General features: G+C 39.4%; 1 protein-coding gene across 5 annotated transcripts in view; it reads left to right on the forward strand.

The window, feature by feature from the left end:
• The window catches only part of Ston2 (stonin 2), a 143,680-nt gene that overhangs the window by 87,747 nt on the left and 39,927 nt on the right, over positions 1 to 16,006 (forward strand). Inside the window, exon 1 of one of the 5 annotated variants that reach the window (XM_070028468.1) lies at positions 9,198 to 9,244. The exons of the other annotated variants lie outside the window; for them this stretch is intronic. Within the exon in view, the coding sequence (XP_069884569.1) occupies positions 9,226 to 9,244 (19 nt within the window). The 5' untranslated portion in view covers positions 9,198 to 9,225. Of the gene's footprint in view, positions 1 to 9,197; positions 9,245 to 16,006 lie in introns of those variants that run through there. 5 annotated transcript variants of the gene reach the window in all.

Raw genomic sequence — 16,006 nt, forward strand, 5'->3', positions numbered from 1 at the left:
GAACAATGTTGGCTTAATGCACATTGCAAAGGGTAAGAGGTTTAGGAGAATATCTTTTCCTGATGGCCCTTGTTTGCTTGTGACTTGAGTCTCTCTTGTTGGGATAGGAACCAATGTGCTAATATGTTTGAGATTCTCAAATATTCTCCATAGCAAAAACTATTAATATTATAGAAGTACATTATGTATATGCATGTGTGTGTGTGTGTGTGTGTGTGTGTGTGTGTGTAGATAACATAATGAAACCCACTAAAAACTTTCTCAAAAGAGGAAGAGGAAGGTAACATGCTAATAAAATAAGATAAAAGGGGTGAATTTGAAGAATGTACATTAGAGTCCTGTATGTAAATGCCTTTGTATAGTTAGTTTATGCTAATTTTTAAAGGAGTATTTTATTACAGGCCACTGATTTACAGAGCTCTGCTATTGAGTATTCTGTGCCTTTAGATCTATATGGTACATCAGATTTACCTCTCAGGAAACTGGAGTACAAAGGATTATATAACCTTTCTGAGATCATATCTTGTAGCTAGCTTATTAGTTGTCTTCTCATTTTCTCAGCTTTTGGTTGGCAATGTGATTCTGCCGCCTACTTCACAAAGCTTATTGGGATATCACTATCTAGTGACTCTGGGGGCTGGGATAGGGTAGCAAATCTGATTTCCTAGTACCCGTGCTGTATGGGAAACAAGGAAGTCTAGCAAAGGAAGTGCTTTTTCAAGATGAGACTTCTAACACTGTATAGCAGAAGGGAAAGAAATCTGGATCATGATCATTTCTGAACTGTAGTTGCTGATGTTTCTTCATTACTGCCTTGACTGTAACAATCAATTGGAGTGGAGACTGTCCCTCAGGTCCTTGTGACTGTGCTGAATCCTACTTACCATTTCTGTTGGCTGGTGACATTAAATGAAGAATTACAGCCTCATGTTTGGCACTTCTGTGCAGTGGTTTTCTGAAAAATTATGCTATTTCTATTTAATGTAGAAAAATTGGTTTAATTCAACAACTCAATTGAACTAATACTTTGTAAGAAATGTGATAGTACCAGAACAGGTGTTTCTCCTGGTATTGTCAAATTAACATCTGCAAGCAATCAAATAATTGTATGGTTCAGAGTATAGTCTGCTGTAATCAAAGGATAAGCTGCTTATCTTGGATAAGTTGTTTCCTTTACAGTGATGTTTCTTGCAAACTTCATGTCTTCCATATATCCTACTGCTCCATACTGTATTGTTACTTGAGCAGTAATTTAATATCCGTCTTCTTTGCTCAGTACCAAGAGTGATGTCTGCCTTATTTGACAATGAAAACATAGAAGCCAACAAAACAAAATCTAAATAAATAGGCAAAGAATGAATAAAAGAATGAGTGAATGCTGTGACAATTACATCCAGCTCTAAGAAAAATGTAAGTTTCTTCCAGGTGTTTCTGTTCCAAAGAAAGGACAGTGAAGGGTTAATGTTCTCTACAAGAGCTGGAGGGATTTGGATATGGATCTCTGCAGAGTTGCTTAAATCACATTCTTTCTGCTACTATAGCAACAGGTTGAAAATTCTGCCAGCTTTGTCCCCTGCCTCCTAGAAATGCCTGAGTGTAAGTGACTGATTTCATTGTCTGGAATACAACTCTTTTATTTTTTTATGATGTTTACACGAAGCAGCTTCTTTGCAGAGACAGCAGGATTAATACAAAGCAGGGGCTAAGAATCATGGCAAGGCAGAGATATCTTGTTTTCATTGAAGTGATATTTCCAATCTTTTGTCCTTTGAAGAGGTATGAGGTGGGGAAGGTTTAATCTGAAATTAATAAAATTCTTTCTTCCTCAATGAGGCATCTTCTGAGAATTACATACCAGGCTACATTTGGAAAACTTTCTACTATTATTGTTGTGTTTTTTTAAATCATAGTAATAGTAAAAGCTCTTGAATTGTTGCCAGTGTTCACTTCTAAGTTTGCAGGTGTCAGAATAGACCAGGATGGAGATTTTTCCTCTGCTTTTACCAAGCCTTCCATTAACACTGTACCTAGTTTGTTTCATGAGAGGAAAAGCTAAGCAATAGTGGAAGATGGGAGTGTTTTCTTTTACTTAGTATAGCTGTGTTGTTCAAAGAAAATGGGAAAATTACTAAGGACAGTTTCTTAAGCAGTGGTGAGTTCCCAGGAGGCCTCATAATCACTTAAAAGTACCAGCCTGTTTACTCAAAGTCTGCTGCTTACCTCTGTGAAGGGCAAGGAAAGCTCAGGTATGGTAATAATCAGAGTTTGGGGTTAATTGTAGTTCTTTTGGGACAAATGGATATAAGTTGTATATAGTCACTCTGGATTAAAACCACTTTTAGCTGAAAAGCTAAAACTAAAAACTAAAAACTCAGTCCTGAAGTTAACTTAAAAGCAGGAGAAGAACTCGGCAATCTCTGCCTCCATGTTGCATCTGTCACCTTTGCTCTAAGCCATTGTCTTCTGCAGTCATCACTGATTTCAGTTGGGAAAGACAGGACTACTGGAAAAAACATCTTGTGAGTAGAGTGTAGAATTCATCCTCCCAGACAGCCATGACTTTCTTTTCCCAAGAGGGCCCTGCCTGACCAATCATGAGATAGTGTTCTGCCAGATACCATACCTTTGACCAACACTACTTAAGTATGCGTAACTTTCTCCCCTGTGCTTCACATCCTCCACTATTTCATGTGTTTGTATGTGTGTGTGTGTGCGTGTGCACGTGAGCACTCGTGTGCATGTGCACACACACATACTCACATTCCAGTGGGGTTTGAGCTCAGGGCTATGGGCTCTTGGCTTGACTTCTTGCTCAAGTGCTCTATCCCTTGAACCACACCTCCTACACTTTTTGCTGGCTAATCGGAGGTGAGAGTCTCAGGGATTGTTATGCATGAGATGGCTTTAATGCACCATTCTAATATCTCAGCATTCTGGGTAGCTGCCAGTCTTTGGCATAAGGCTCACATCCATACCAGGAAGGTGGAAGGTGAATTAAATTTCTTTCCTTTCTCTCTAATGGGACTGATGGCCATACCCAGTCTTTTGGGACTGCTAGAGACAGGGCCCTTGCCCTAAAACTCCATTAACTGTCATACTACCACAGTACTGTCATCACTTAATGCAACTCAGTTTTCACTTTTCATGTAGACATCAGAAAGAAAGGTCTGCCTGGTTCACTCTTTGTTTATGGTTTATAAATACATTTTGGTCAAAATTACATATTGAGCCATTCTTCAGTTTTGAAAAATGTGTTATGCCCAACCCATTATATATACCATTTAAATGCGAGGAAAAGTTGAATATGAGCCATATCCCCTATCTCTTATAAACACATTACAAAACTGAAGTCTCTAGTATCCCTCGAAACTTCCCTTTGCTATATAGTCAAAGGCACTGGGCTAGAAGCCAGAAGCCTAGAGGAGTCCTATTTAAAAGTGGCTGTGGCAGCTCATCTGGGGATGTTAATTTCATTATATGTAAAATGAAAGAGATTTCCAGAATTTTCCCCACATCTCTCCTTATTTATTTATTTTTTTTTTGTCAGTCATGGGGCTGAACTCAGGGCCTGGGTGCTGTCCCTCAGCTCTTCAGCTCAAGGCCAGTGTGCCCTACCACTTGAGCCACAGCACCACTTCTGGCTTTTTCTGCTTATGTGGTGCTGAGGAATCGAACCCATGGCCTCATGCATGCAAGGCAAGCACTCTACCACTGAGCTACCTTCCCAGCCCCCTTACTTTGTTTTTAAAATACAACAGACTTCAGTGAAATCTGATTTACAAGGCACTGGACAACATGTTTGTGTGTCTCCTTTACCCCTTATCTATACTTACATCTCTGTTGATCCCCAGGGGAAGATTCCCTGATCTTCAGGCTAGGTGAGGACTGCAGGTCTGGGTTCCTTGAGAAGATTTTTGTTTAGTTGTTTTTGTTATTTTTTACTTCACACTTGCTTCAGTTTGTAATTTATTTTATGATGTATATATTTTTTCTTCTTACTCTTAAAAAAATTTTTTATTGTCAAGGTGATGTACAGAGGGGTTACAGTTACATAAGTAAGGTAAAAGGTATATTTCTTGTCAAACTTGTTACCCTCTCCCTCATTTTTCTCCCACTTTCCCTCCCCGCCAGGCCTCCCCAAGTTGTACAGATCATTTCCAACATACTGTCTTATGTATGAGTATAGCTGTTTCATTGATTCCCTCCTTGTCCTTTATCTCACCATTTTGTTGTTCTCCTTCCCTTCCCTAATTCAGATTAACGTATATACAATACCCAGGATACTAAAATCAAATACAACAGGGAATAAATCATAGGAGGAAGAACACACAAAAGAAACAAGAAATCACATAGTACATTAAAAACAACAACATGGGGCTGGAAAGGTGGCTCAGTGGTAGAGTGCTTGTCTTGCATGCATGAGGCCCTGGGTTTGATTCCTTAGCACCACATAAACAGAAAAAGCCAGAAGTGGTGCTGTGGCTCAAGTGATAGAATGCTAGCCTTGAGCTGAAGAGCTGAGGGACAGCACCCAGGCCCAGAGTTCAAGGCCCACAACTGGCAAAAAAAAATAAAATAAACAACAACAACAAAGAAAAACCTCTTGTGTTCATGTCTTGGAATTCATTTTGCTTAGCATCATCTTATATGGTCATATGTATGTAGTTATTGAGCTATTCTGCTCATATGATGTATATTTTTAATTCCATTTCCTCTCATACCATGAGAATGAGAAATGTGGGACAAGCATTGTCTGTTTGTTCACTGTTGTCTCTATATAGAAGAGCTACTCAGGACCATATTTAGGTAAATGACCAAGGCCTTGGCTAATTCAGGCTTTATGGAGGGCCCAAAGATGTTTTCATTAGTTTCTGCCCTTAAGAATCATAAAGTTGGGGCTGGGAAGGTGGCTCAGTGGTAGAGCACTTGCCTTGCATGCTCGAGGCCCTGGGTTCGATTCTTCAGCACCACATAAGCAAAAAGAAAAAAGCTGGAAGTGGCGCTGTGGCTCAAGTGGTAGAGCACTAGCCTTGAGCTGAAGAGCTGAGGGACAGTGCCCAGGCCCAGAGTTCAGGCCCCACGACCAGACCCAAAAAAAAAAAAAAAGAATCATAAGGTTTGTTCTCTGCTATTCTTCTCTTGCTTTACCTTCCAAACCTCAGATCTAAAATATTTCATGCAACAGGAAATTAAAACAAAAACCCTGAGTTCTTACAGTCAACCTGATCATTAGGTAAATTTTTGTTTTCCTTGATTGGACTGATAAGCCCTTAATGGCAGAATCTATGAAGTGAGGTGAAGCCTAGCAAAAGATTATCGAAGAGTATGTAGAATGGAAGTGGTAGGAAAAAAGGAAGAGGAAAATTAGTTTTGCCCAAAAGAGCTTTTCTATTTTGACTGCTGGGTTTTACAAGTAAGGACATGTTTCTTTTTTTTTTTTAATAAGTTTTTTATTGTGAAAATACTGTACAGAGGGGTTGCAATCACATGAGCAAGGTAATGAATACATTTCTTATCAAGTATTGTTGCCTCCTCCTTTGTTTTCCCCTACCATCCCTTCCCTCCCACCTCCACAACTACATCCCGCCCGTCCTCCCAGCCTAAATTGTAAAGTTCATTTTTCAACATAGCGTCTTATACATCTCATTGTTGCAATGGGTCAACCTGTATCCCTATTTAAACAATTTGTTTTTTCCCTTCCGCCCCCCCAAATTATACCAACATCAAATACAGTGAAAGCAGGGTTATATCGTGGGGGAGGGACATACAAAACAAAACAAAAAAATCATGTGCACCTTATAAATATGTTAGAAAGAAAAAAACACTTGTGTTTTTATCTTGAGGTTCATTTCACTTAACATCATCTTATCTGACCTTTTCTGCTTGTCTCAGACATATACTAGTTATTGCAAATAAGGGAAACCATGGGACCTATGTTTCTTTGCACCTGGTTTACTTCACTGAATATAATTTTTTCCAAGTCTTTCCATTTCCTAACAAATGGGGCAATGCCATTCTTTCTGATGGAGGCATAGAATTCCATTGTGTATGTATGTGTGTGTGTGTGTGTGTGTGTGTACATATATATATATATATATATATATATATATATATATATATATACACACACCACATTGATCCATTCATCTACTGAGGGGCATCTGGGTTGCTTCCATATCTTAGCTATGATAAATAATGGTGCAGTAAACATGGCTGTGCTGGTAGCTTTAGTGTGACCTTTTGAATAAATGCCCAAAAGTGGGATTGCTGGGACATAGGAGAGCTCTATGTAGAGTCTTTTGAGGAACTCCCATACTAGGACATGTTTCTTAATAATGAGTAATGAGTAATATGCATGGATAGTTTGTTATCAAAAGATGATTACATACTAAAAAAATAAAAAATAAGAGCAAACATAACTAGACTGGATTACAAAAGTCATTTTGATTTTTAAGATTGCAGAAAGGTATTTTTTTTTGTTTTCAACTGAATTTTCAGGTTCTTATAACCAGTACAGTTACAATCAATACAGACAAATATGTCATGGAAGCAGAAATCTCCACCACACAGTGACACTTTAGCAGTCTGGGTCAGTTTGTCTTCTGAGCAGAAGGCCTAGAGCTACACGTGGAGAGGGCAAAAGAGAATCCCTTAGGCTGGAGGTGTGATGGTTATTCATCAGCCAGAACAGGAAGCTTTGGGGGAGAGTCAACTGTGTTCCAAGATAGGACTCCTTTTGGTCTTTCTGAGATTGCAATTTGTAGAAGTAGCTTAGGGGACTTTGACAAAGAGATTTGTTTCAATGGAAATCTTGTTTCAATAGAAATCTCTAGCTTTAGAAAGCCAAAGCAGCTAGTCCTGAGGCCTAAGCCTGTAATCCTACCTATTTGAGAGGCAGAGGATCCTGGTTTGAGGTCTTTGTGTATTTTTGGAGGCTAGTTCTCAAGACACCATTTCAAGTAATGATTGGTTGTGTTGACATGTGCCTGTCATCACTAGCCCCTACACAGGGAAGCACAAGTACGAGGATAGAAACTCAGGGTGGCCCAAACATAAAGAGAGACCTTAATTCAAAAACTAACCAACACCAAAAGGTGTTGAATAGAGTATCTACCTAATAAACATAAGACCCTGAGTTCAATCCCCTATACTGCAAACACACACACACACACACACACACACACACACACACACACACACACACACACACACACACACACACACAGCTGAAACTTCCACTTAATTTTTTTCTTTATTTATTTAAATTTTTCTTTTTTGGTCCTGGGGCTTGAACTCAAGGCCTGGTGCTGTCCCTGAGCTCCTTTGCTCAAGGCTAACCTTCTACCACTTGGAGCTCTAGCTCCACTTCCCGTTTTCTGGTAGTTAATTGAAGATAAGAAAGAATCTCATAGACATTCCTGCCCAGGCTGGCTTTGAACCTCTGTTCTCCAATCACAGCCTCCTGAGTAGCTAAGATTATAGGCATGAGCTACTAGTGCCCTGGCTACCCCATTTATCTTGAGAACACTTGTAGAGGAGATATGAAGACAGGTTTAAAACCAGTGAAGTTGCTGGGTTCCAGTGGCTCAGGCAACTAAGGAGGCTCAGAGCTGAGGATCTTAGTTTGAAGCCAGCCTAGCCAGGAAAGTCTATAACTCATCTCCAATTAACCATCAAAATGCTGGAAATGGAGCTAGGACTCACCAGCCCTGAGTAAAAAAGCTAAAGGACAAGGCCCATGCCTTGAGTTCAAGTCTCAATACTGGTGTGTACACTGCACGTGCATGCACGTGTGTGCACCTCCCCCAAAAAAGTGAAGTTTCTCTTCTTCTAATTATTTTTTCCCCAAGAATTCAGTCTCAATGGCAAAGGATAGTGTTGTTTGCATGACAGTTGCTGTTACTTTTTCTTACCAACACCCACAAACGCAGAAAGTATCCATAGCCTACTTTTAGGCTTGGCCCCTTGAGGATTAAGCAGATTAAACCTGAGCCAGATTCCATACTTCCCAGATCCACGTTGGAAAGAGAAGAATGGCTAATCACATAATCTCTCTTTAGGAGAGGAAGAAATTTTATCCAAGAATGCAAGGTGTGCCTTGCAGTCTTTACACCTACACTTCATAGATGCTATGTGTGCGCACATGCACGTGCACACGTACATATACACACGTACATATACACACGTACATATACATGTACATACACACACATATGCGCACACTCTCTGTTTATCCACTTCACTTAATATAATTTGGAAAACATTTCTTATACTGCATCAAATTGTAGTTACTGATGAAAAGTTCATTATCATCATCATTATTGTTGGTTTTAGATAAAGGGGATGTCAAATGTTGGATCTAAGATAACCTATTAATTGAGAGAAACATTTAGTCAAGTCTAGATCAAATTAGTCAAGTCTAGATCTATGATTTGCTGGATCATAGTTTGATCAAACACTGTTGTATTTTTTTCTCCAAATACTTCTTCGATGCCTTCTCATTTATCTGTATAATTTAGAATTGTGCTTAGTTATGAGGGGTAAACAGATTTAACTATGGTGTGCCCTGACCCTACTACCTGGTTGCTGCAGCAGGAGTGGACCAGTGTCCTCTGTGAGATTCTTTATGAAGTCGTTCTCCTGGGTCCTGTGGAATTCAGGAATCTTATTCTGTTTTGACCATGACTACATGTGGAGGAACACAAAATCTATGGGAGAGTTATCCTTCAGTGGAAAAAACAGGAACTATTCATTTTGTCATCACTACCTCTTTTGAATAATACTCCCATGGAGTAGGATAAAAAGACAGACAGAGACTTGGCCAAAGATAGTGTTATTTCATTTGAGAGTCCTCCACTCAGATGGCCAGAACAGTAGTTCTGAAATTGTTTCATGTCCTAGCAACTTTGGAAAAGCAACAGGCAAGAAGAGTGTATATGTAGGACCCTGAATTATAGTTGGAAGACCTGTCCTTCTGCCACCAGAGAATTCATTTCATTCCTGGGCCTCATTTGACAGTGAGGGAGCCAGCCAATTACCCTGTTTAAAGACAGAACAAATCCGTGCTCATCTCAAAATTTGTTTTACATTCTTCTCCTTTTATGGTGAAAGTCAACCATATAAGCCACCCTACTTGGACTGGAAAGAATTAAGAATATCACATTGCTCTCCATGAGACACAAATGAAAGGAACAACATATGAATTAAGGTTAAAAATGGAAGTGTATGCATGTAATACCATCAGGTAAGTCATTACCAGGGCAGCTGCCTGCTCATTATCACATGTGCCTACTTGTTGTACACTTTTTTCTTGCACTCTCTGTGGTAATAACAAGACAGTATCTTAAACTGTTTGTGATGCATCATTTTATACCACCCTATGGACAGTCGAGGCTACGTGGAACTGCAGACAGATGGGCCAGCGTGGCAAGTACCTCCTCCCCACACACTGTGGTGAACATGTGAGCAGTGAGCAATTTAGGAACCAGTGGTAAATGTTAGCTTCCACAGAATTGAGACGTCTAATTGGCTTCTTGATAAATATACAAAGGGTTATTAATGGGCTAATTACTACTAAGGTTTATCAAGTACTTACTACATGCCAGGCTCTAAAGTCCTGTGCTTTATACATATTCTCTCCCTTAATACTCAATTATTACCCCTATTTTGTTGGTTAGGAAACAAGGGTTAGAGAAACCCAGAACCCTGGCCATCTGCACAGTACTGACAGCTCTTTCACAGAAAAGGTGGACAGGAAAGCTCCTGTTTCCTCTTCCTGTGTCTTCTTTCCAGGTCCAGTGATTCACATCCTTTCCTTACAATCTTGAAAATCCTGTGAGGTTGGATAGTTCGGAAAGTTTGTCACCTGATCTACTCTTTGACATTTTAAAAGTATTTTCCTGTAAGTGACAAATAGTTCTATGACTGTCTCTCTGCTTTCCACAGCGAAGCCAAATGGTACGACTGATATCCTTTGAGTGTCTCACGTGGGACAGGCATTAGTTTCTGTGGCAGGTTTGGGCTAGGATTTGAACTAAACAGCAAGCATACATCAGGGACTTGGAGAAGAAAGGAAAGTGAGCCAAAAACTTAAATTCACTTCCTAGAAGCTAGAACTAAATATCTATTCCTTTTTGAATCATACCTGATATTAGCTAAAGAAGATACTGGGGAAAAAAACAATAGAAGAGGAGAAAATACTAGAAAGAACAATGGGATAGGAGGAAGAGGAAGAGATATTTTTCCCATATTGGACAGTAGCCATCATCACCTCTGTCCTGTCCAGCCATCTCTGCTCTCTGCTTACTTTTCCCCACTCCCCAATAGAACCCTGATACTAGGAAATGCCAAATGTGAGGTTCTAATATGAAATAGGCAAAAAAGAAAAGACTGAAAATCTCTGATAAATATCTTTATCACATTGTATATATATACCACATTGTATATATATACATATATATTATGCACATAATTGTATATATGGATAAATATAGAATATGACTCTAAAGTTGGATGCTAGTGGCTCACACCTATAAGCTACTCAGGAGGCTGAGATCTGTGAATTGCTGTTTGAAGCCAGCCTAGGCAGGAAATCCCATGAGACTTTTAATTTCCAATTAAGTACAAACAAACAAACCAAAAAGCTGGAAGTGGGGCTGTGGGTCAAGTGCTAGAATGCTAGCTTTGAGCAAAATAGCTCAGGAACAGAGTTCCTGAGTTTCAGCCTCAGGTCTGGCATGTGCACATGTATTTTGTTTCTGCTTTGTTTTTTCTCTTTCTTCTTTCTTTTGCTTTTTTCCTTTTTTTTTTTTTTTTTTTGGTCAGGTGTGGGGCCTGAACTCTGGACCTGGGTGCTGTCCTTCAGCTCTTCAGCTCAAGGCTAGCACTGTACCACTGGAGCCACAGTGCCACTTCCGGCTTTTTCTGCTTATGTGGTGCTGAGGAATTAAACTCAGGACCTCATGCATGCAAGGCAAGCGCTCTACCACTGAGTCACCTTCCCAGCCCCTCTCTTTCTTTCTTAAAGGCAGGAGGAAGGCATATATTTTTTTCCCTCATAAAATATCTTCTTTATTGCCTTGACTTACACAATGTGAGGCTATGAAAATGTACATCATTATTTGGCATTTAAATGACAATGAAGGAATGCCTACTAAGTACAAATGTTTAACTAAATTAAATTCAGCAGTTAGTTCAAGTTTATCCTTTCAAATTAGTTCTTTTTTATTGTATGGGTGATATATGAGGGGCTACAGTTACATAAGTCAAGTAATGAGTTTCTTTTTGAACAGTGGTCACTCCTTCCCTCGTTTTTTCCCAGTTTTTTCACTCCCTCCCTCCCCTATAAGTTGTATAGTTAACTTTCAACATAGTGTCTAGTGATAATCACTGCTGTGGCATATAGTTCTTAATTAGCTATACAAAGGAATATCATTATGACATACATGTATACAATAATACGTGTATACAATAGATTCCAATCAATCCCCTCTACCTTCATGTTAGTAAAAGCCCTAACTAACTTCAGCTCATGGGTACTATGGCTATGTTTTTGTCTGCTCAAAATTCTTGTAAAAGTAATTTTGAGTCTGAGCTAGACTGTATAAATCTAGAAAGAGTGTAAATCTTGACAGGGACTAATGACAGTAACAATACTAAATTTCTGTTTGGGGAAGTCTCTTGGAATCAATTTGAAAGACATTAATAATTGATAGAAGCCATTTTCCTTATTATAATAGTAGCAGCTAAAGATATAATTGCTTTCAATACATTGTGTCATTTATCAACCATGCACAGGAGATAGAATATTAGTCACTTTTTGATGGGTTAGGAAATTGAAGCTGAACTATACAGCTTTGTATCCAAGATTACACACAGTAAGTGTTAGTCAGATTCAGATTTCTAGCTCCAAAGACGATGCTTCTAATATATGATACCTTAAAAAAAAATAGTCAGCATTGACTCTTGAGTTTTGACTGATTTGAAGAAGTACACACAATCAACTTTAAGGAATGATTTGGCACCACTCAGATCACATGGAAGAAACCATTCTGCAAGCACTTCCAAGGTGCAATCCAGAAATGCCCATTACAACTTCCCCAGTGCAATATATACACAGCTCACCAGTGTAGACTTGTGAGAGATACACAAATAAACATACACGTCACACACACACACACACACACACACACACATACACACACACACTGGAGTCTTTATTCATAGTCTTATGCTTGCTATGCTGGTGCACACACACACACTGGAGTCTTTATTCATAGTCTTATGCTTGCTAGGCTGGTACACACACACACACATACACACACATACACACACACACACACACACACACACACACACACACACACACGTCTTTACTCATAGTCTTATGCTTGCTATGCTGGTGCACTAACCCTGGCTCCAATGCTACTTTTTCTGCTGGTTATTTTTGAAGATAAGAGTCTTAAAAACTTTTCTTCTTAGGGTAACCTCAAACTCCATCCTCTAGATTTCAGCCTTCTGAGTAGTAAGGATTACACCTGTAAATCACTGGTGCCAACTCTAAGTGTAAGTTTGTTCATTATTTCTTACTCTCTCTTGATAATGTTGGCCTGTGTTCATATTTTGGGAAACATGGAAGGCCTCAGTGATCACAGAGATGACTTCACAAATACCTTGCCAAACATGATAGTGTTTCTATAGGTGTACAGTTCTTCATTCTGTTTGTTGAGGTAAGTTTGGTATTAGAAATGTTCCTTCCTGAAAGTCCTTCTACTTAATCACTTCTTGGTTGGTTTTATTTTTATAGCTACCAGCTTATAAAAGATAATAATGTTCCATATGAATTTTTGGATTGCTTCTTGTATTTCATTGAAGAATGAGGTTGGGATATTGATAGGTATCATACTGAATTTGTAGATAGCATTTGACAGTATTGCCATTTTCATGATGTTAATCCTCCCAATCCAGGAGCATGAGAGGTTTTCCCCTTCCTTAGTTCTGCTTTAATTTCCTTTATCAGGTTTTTAAAGTTCTCATCATAGAGGCCCTTCACTACTTTAGTTAACTCAACTCCTAGGCATTTTATTTTTTGTGGGGCTATTACAAAAGGACTTGCTTTCCTGATTTCAGCTGCACTCTTCTCATTGTTGGCATAAAGGAAAGCCATTGATTTTTGAGGATTAATTTTATACCCTGCTACTTGGCCAAAGTTTTAGATCAGCTCGAGTAACTTGGGAGTGGAGTCCAAGGGTTCCTTAAATACAAGATCATATCATATGCCAAGAGGGGGAGTTTTACTTCATCTTTCCCTATTTGGATCCCCTTTATTTTTGCATCTTATCTTATTGCTCTAGGTAGGCATTCTAATACTAAATTGAAGATAAGTGGAGAGAGTGGACATCCTTGTCTCATTCTTGAATTTAGAGGAAATGGCTTTAGCTCTTCACCATTAAGTATAATGCTAGCTGTAGGTTCCACTTAGGCATTGCTGAAGATCTGCTGTTGCTGCTAATTTGTACAAAGGTCAATGTTCTGTTGTATTTTTTAATCATCTGATTTATTAGAAGAAGTCCAGTTTTAGCTAGTTTCCCCTTAGTCATTTCACTAAGAGCCAATAAGATGAATATGCCATTGTTTTCACTCACGTGTTCAGTGTCAGAAAAGAGAGATCTCTGATGATGTCTGTAGGATATCATTTAGAAAGTCGCAAAATGATGAAAACTAGGTTCCAGGAAGGTGAAGTTTCTTGTTTATATAGTTTGACTGATCAGATTGTGCTTGCTGCCATACATAAACAGAGAGCTTCAGTACACGAGAATTAAGGAATCAGTAGGATTGTTTGGTTGCAAGCAACAACAGCTAATAGCCTTTGGCTAATAAGAAATTTTAAAGGAAGAGCTTATTGGAAGGATTTGGAGATGTTCAAAGAAATAAATACTCCCTTTCCCCTTATTGTATAAGTGCTATGGCCATCCTTCACCTTCGCCAACACTTGCTGTTTCTGTCATTTTCATTTCAATATGTCACTCTGTGCATATATTTGCCTTTCCTTATAACTAATGATGTTGTCTATCTTTTCATATGTTAATTGGTCATTTGGCTATCCTTGTCTGTGAAATGCATTTTCAAAGCTTTTGTCGATCGTTTACTGTGTTTTTATTGAGTCATAGATGTTCTTTGTATATGCTGTATATGAGTTTATCTGAAAATATCTCCTCCTATGCTGTAGCTTAGCTTTAACTTTCTTTAAATAATGCCTCTAATTGACAGGCATTTTAATCCATTATTATCGATTAATTTTGTTTTGTTTTGTTTTGGATCCGGTCGTGGGACCTGAACTCTGGGCCTGGGCACTGTCCCTCAGCTCTTCTCTGGGCCTGGGCGCTGTCCCTCAGCTCTTCAACTCAAGGCTAGCGCTCTACCACTTAAGCCACAGCGCACTTCCAGCTTTTTTCCCCCTGCTTATGTGGTGCTGAGGAATCTAACCCAGGACCTCATGCATGCAAGGCAAGTGCTCTACCACTGAGCCACCTTCCTAGCCCCTTATTGATTAATTATACTCAGTTACTTTCCTTTATGCTTAGGGCTTCTAGGTCTTATCTAAGATGGATTTTAGGGAGACTTATCTCAGTAGCGAGATTGGCAGGATAGAGAAAGTTGCTACTCTCTTATCATCGTATCCTAAGTCACTAAAAAGCTCCATAACCACCACCACGCCCCCCTCCCCTCCATGGAATTGACTGTGTTGCTCATTCTTCAAGATGGTAGTGTGGAGGAAACCACACCTCGCCAGAGATCTTCAGAACTATGAGAACTATGCTAGCTCCTTGCCCTTCCTGAGTCTGGCTTTTGAGCTTGATTTTTTCCACTTTCTCCTCATGAGCATTAAAAAGGACATAGTATATGATTTCATTTAAATAAAATTAAAAGATAATCAAACTATGAAATGGTGTCAGGAGTCATAGTAGCAATTATCCTGAGAGGGGAGCAGTTAGTGAATGGAATGGGACAGATAGAGTCTTTAGGGGGTACTGATTAGGTTCTGTTTCTTGATCTTTTGAGTTTATTTGGCATCTTTATTTTGTGAAAATTCACCAAGCTTTAAACATAGATAGGACTGATGGTCTTTTCTGTGTGCTTTATACTTTTATTTATTTACTTATTTTTATCAGTTGTGGGACTTGAACTCTGGGTCTGGGTGCTGTCCCTGAGCTTCTTTTGCGCAAAGCTAGCATTCAACCATTTGAGCTACAATGCCACTTTGGGTTTTCTGAGTAGTTTGTTAGAGGTAAGAGTCTCTAGCTTCAAACCACGATCCTCAGATCTTAGCTTCCTGAATAGCTAGGATTATAGGCATGAGCCACTGGTGCCTGGCCTTCTTTATTCTTTTAATAACAACAAAAAAAGTTTACATGGAAATGGCACTGTTGCTCAAGTGGTAGAGCACTAGCCTTGAGCTGAAAAGCTGAGGGACAGCACCTAAGCTCAGAGTTCAAGACCCATGACCGACCCCCTCCCCCAAAAAAGAAAAAAAGTTTACAAAAAGAAAAGGAAAACCTACAATCCTAGCATGTTGAGAGGCTAAGAATATAAGGATCAAAGTTTGAGGCCAATCATGGGAAAAAAGCTCATAAGGCTACTTCTTAACCCACAGCTGGGCATATGTCATGCACCTGTCATCCCAAGATATGTGGGAGGCTGAGACTGAAGGATTGTCATACAGAAGAGCCCAGGCAGAAGAGTCCCTGAGACTATCTGTACAAAGGAAAGCTAGACATGGCGGTGCACTCTTGTGACCCTGGAGTAGGTGGAAAGCCTATAACAGGAGGATTGCAGTTCAGATGCGGGCCAAGTGGGAAGCAAAACTGTAACCTGAAAAATAGGCAGTGAAAAATAGGGCTGGAAGTATAACTCAGCAGTATAACTTCTCTCTAGTAAACAGGCATGAGGCCCTGGGTTCAATCTGCAGAGGGGGAAGGGGAGAGTAACAGCAAGGCCTAGGATTGAA

The sequence above is a fragment of the Dipodomys merriami genome, unplaced genomic scaffold, assembly GCF_024711535.1.
Source record: "Dipodomys merriami isolate MVZ:Mamm:240054 unplaced genomic scaffold, mDipMer1.0.p SCAF_1, whole genome shotgun sequence".
Lineage (NCBI taxonomy): Eukaryota > Metazoa > Chordata > Mammalia > Rodentia > Heteromyidae > Dipodomys > Dipodomys merriami.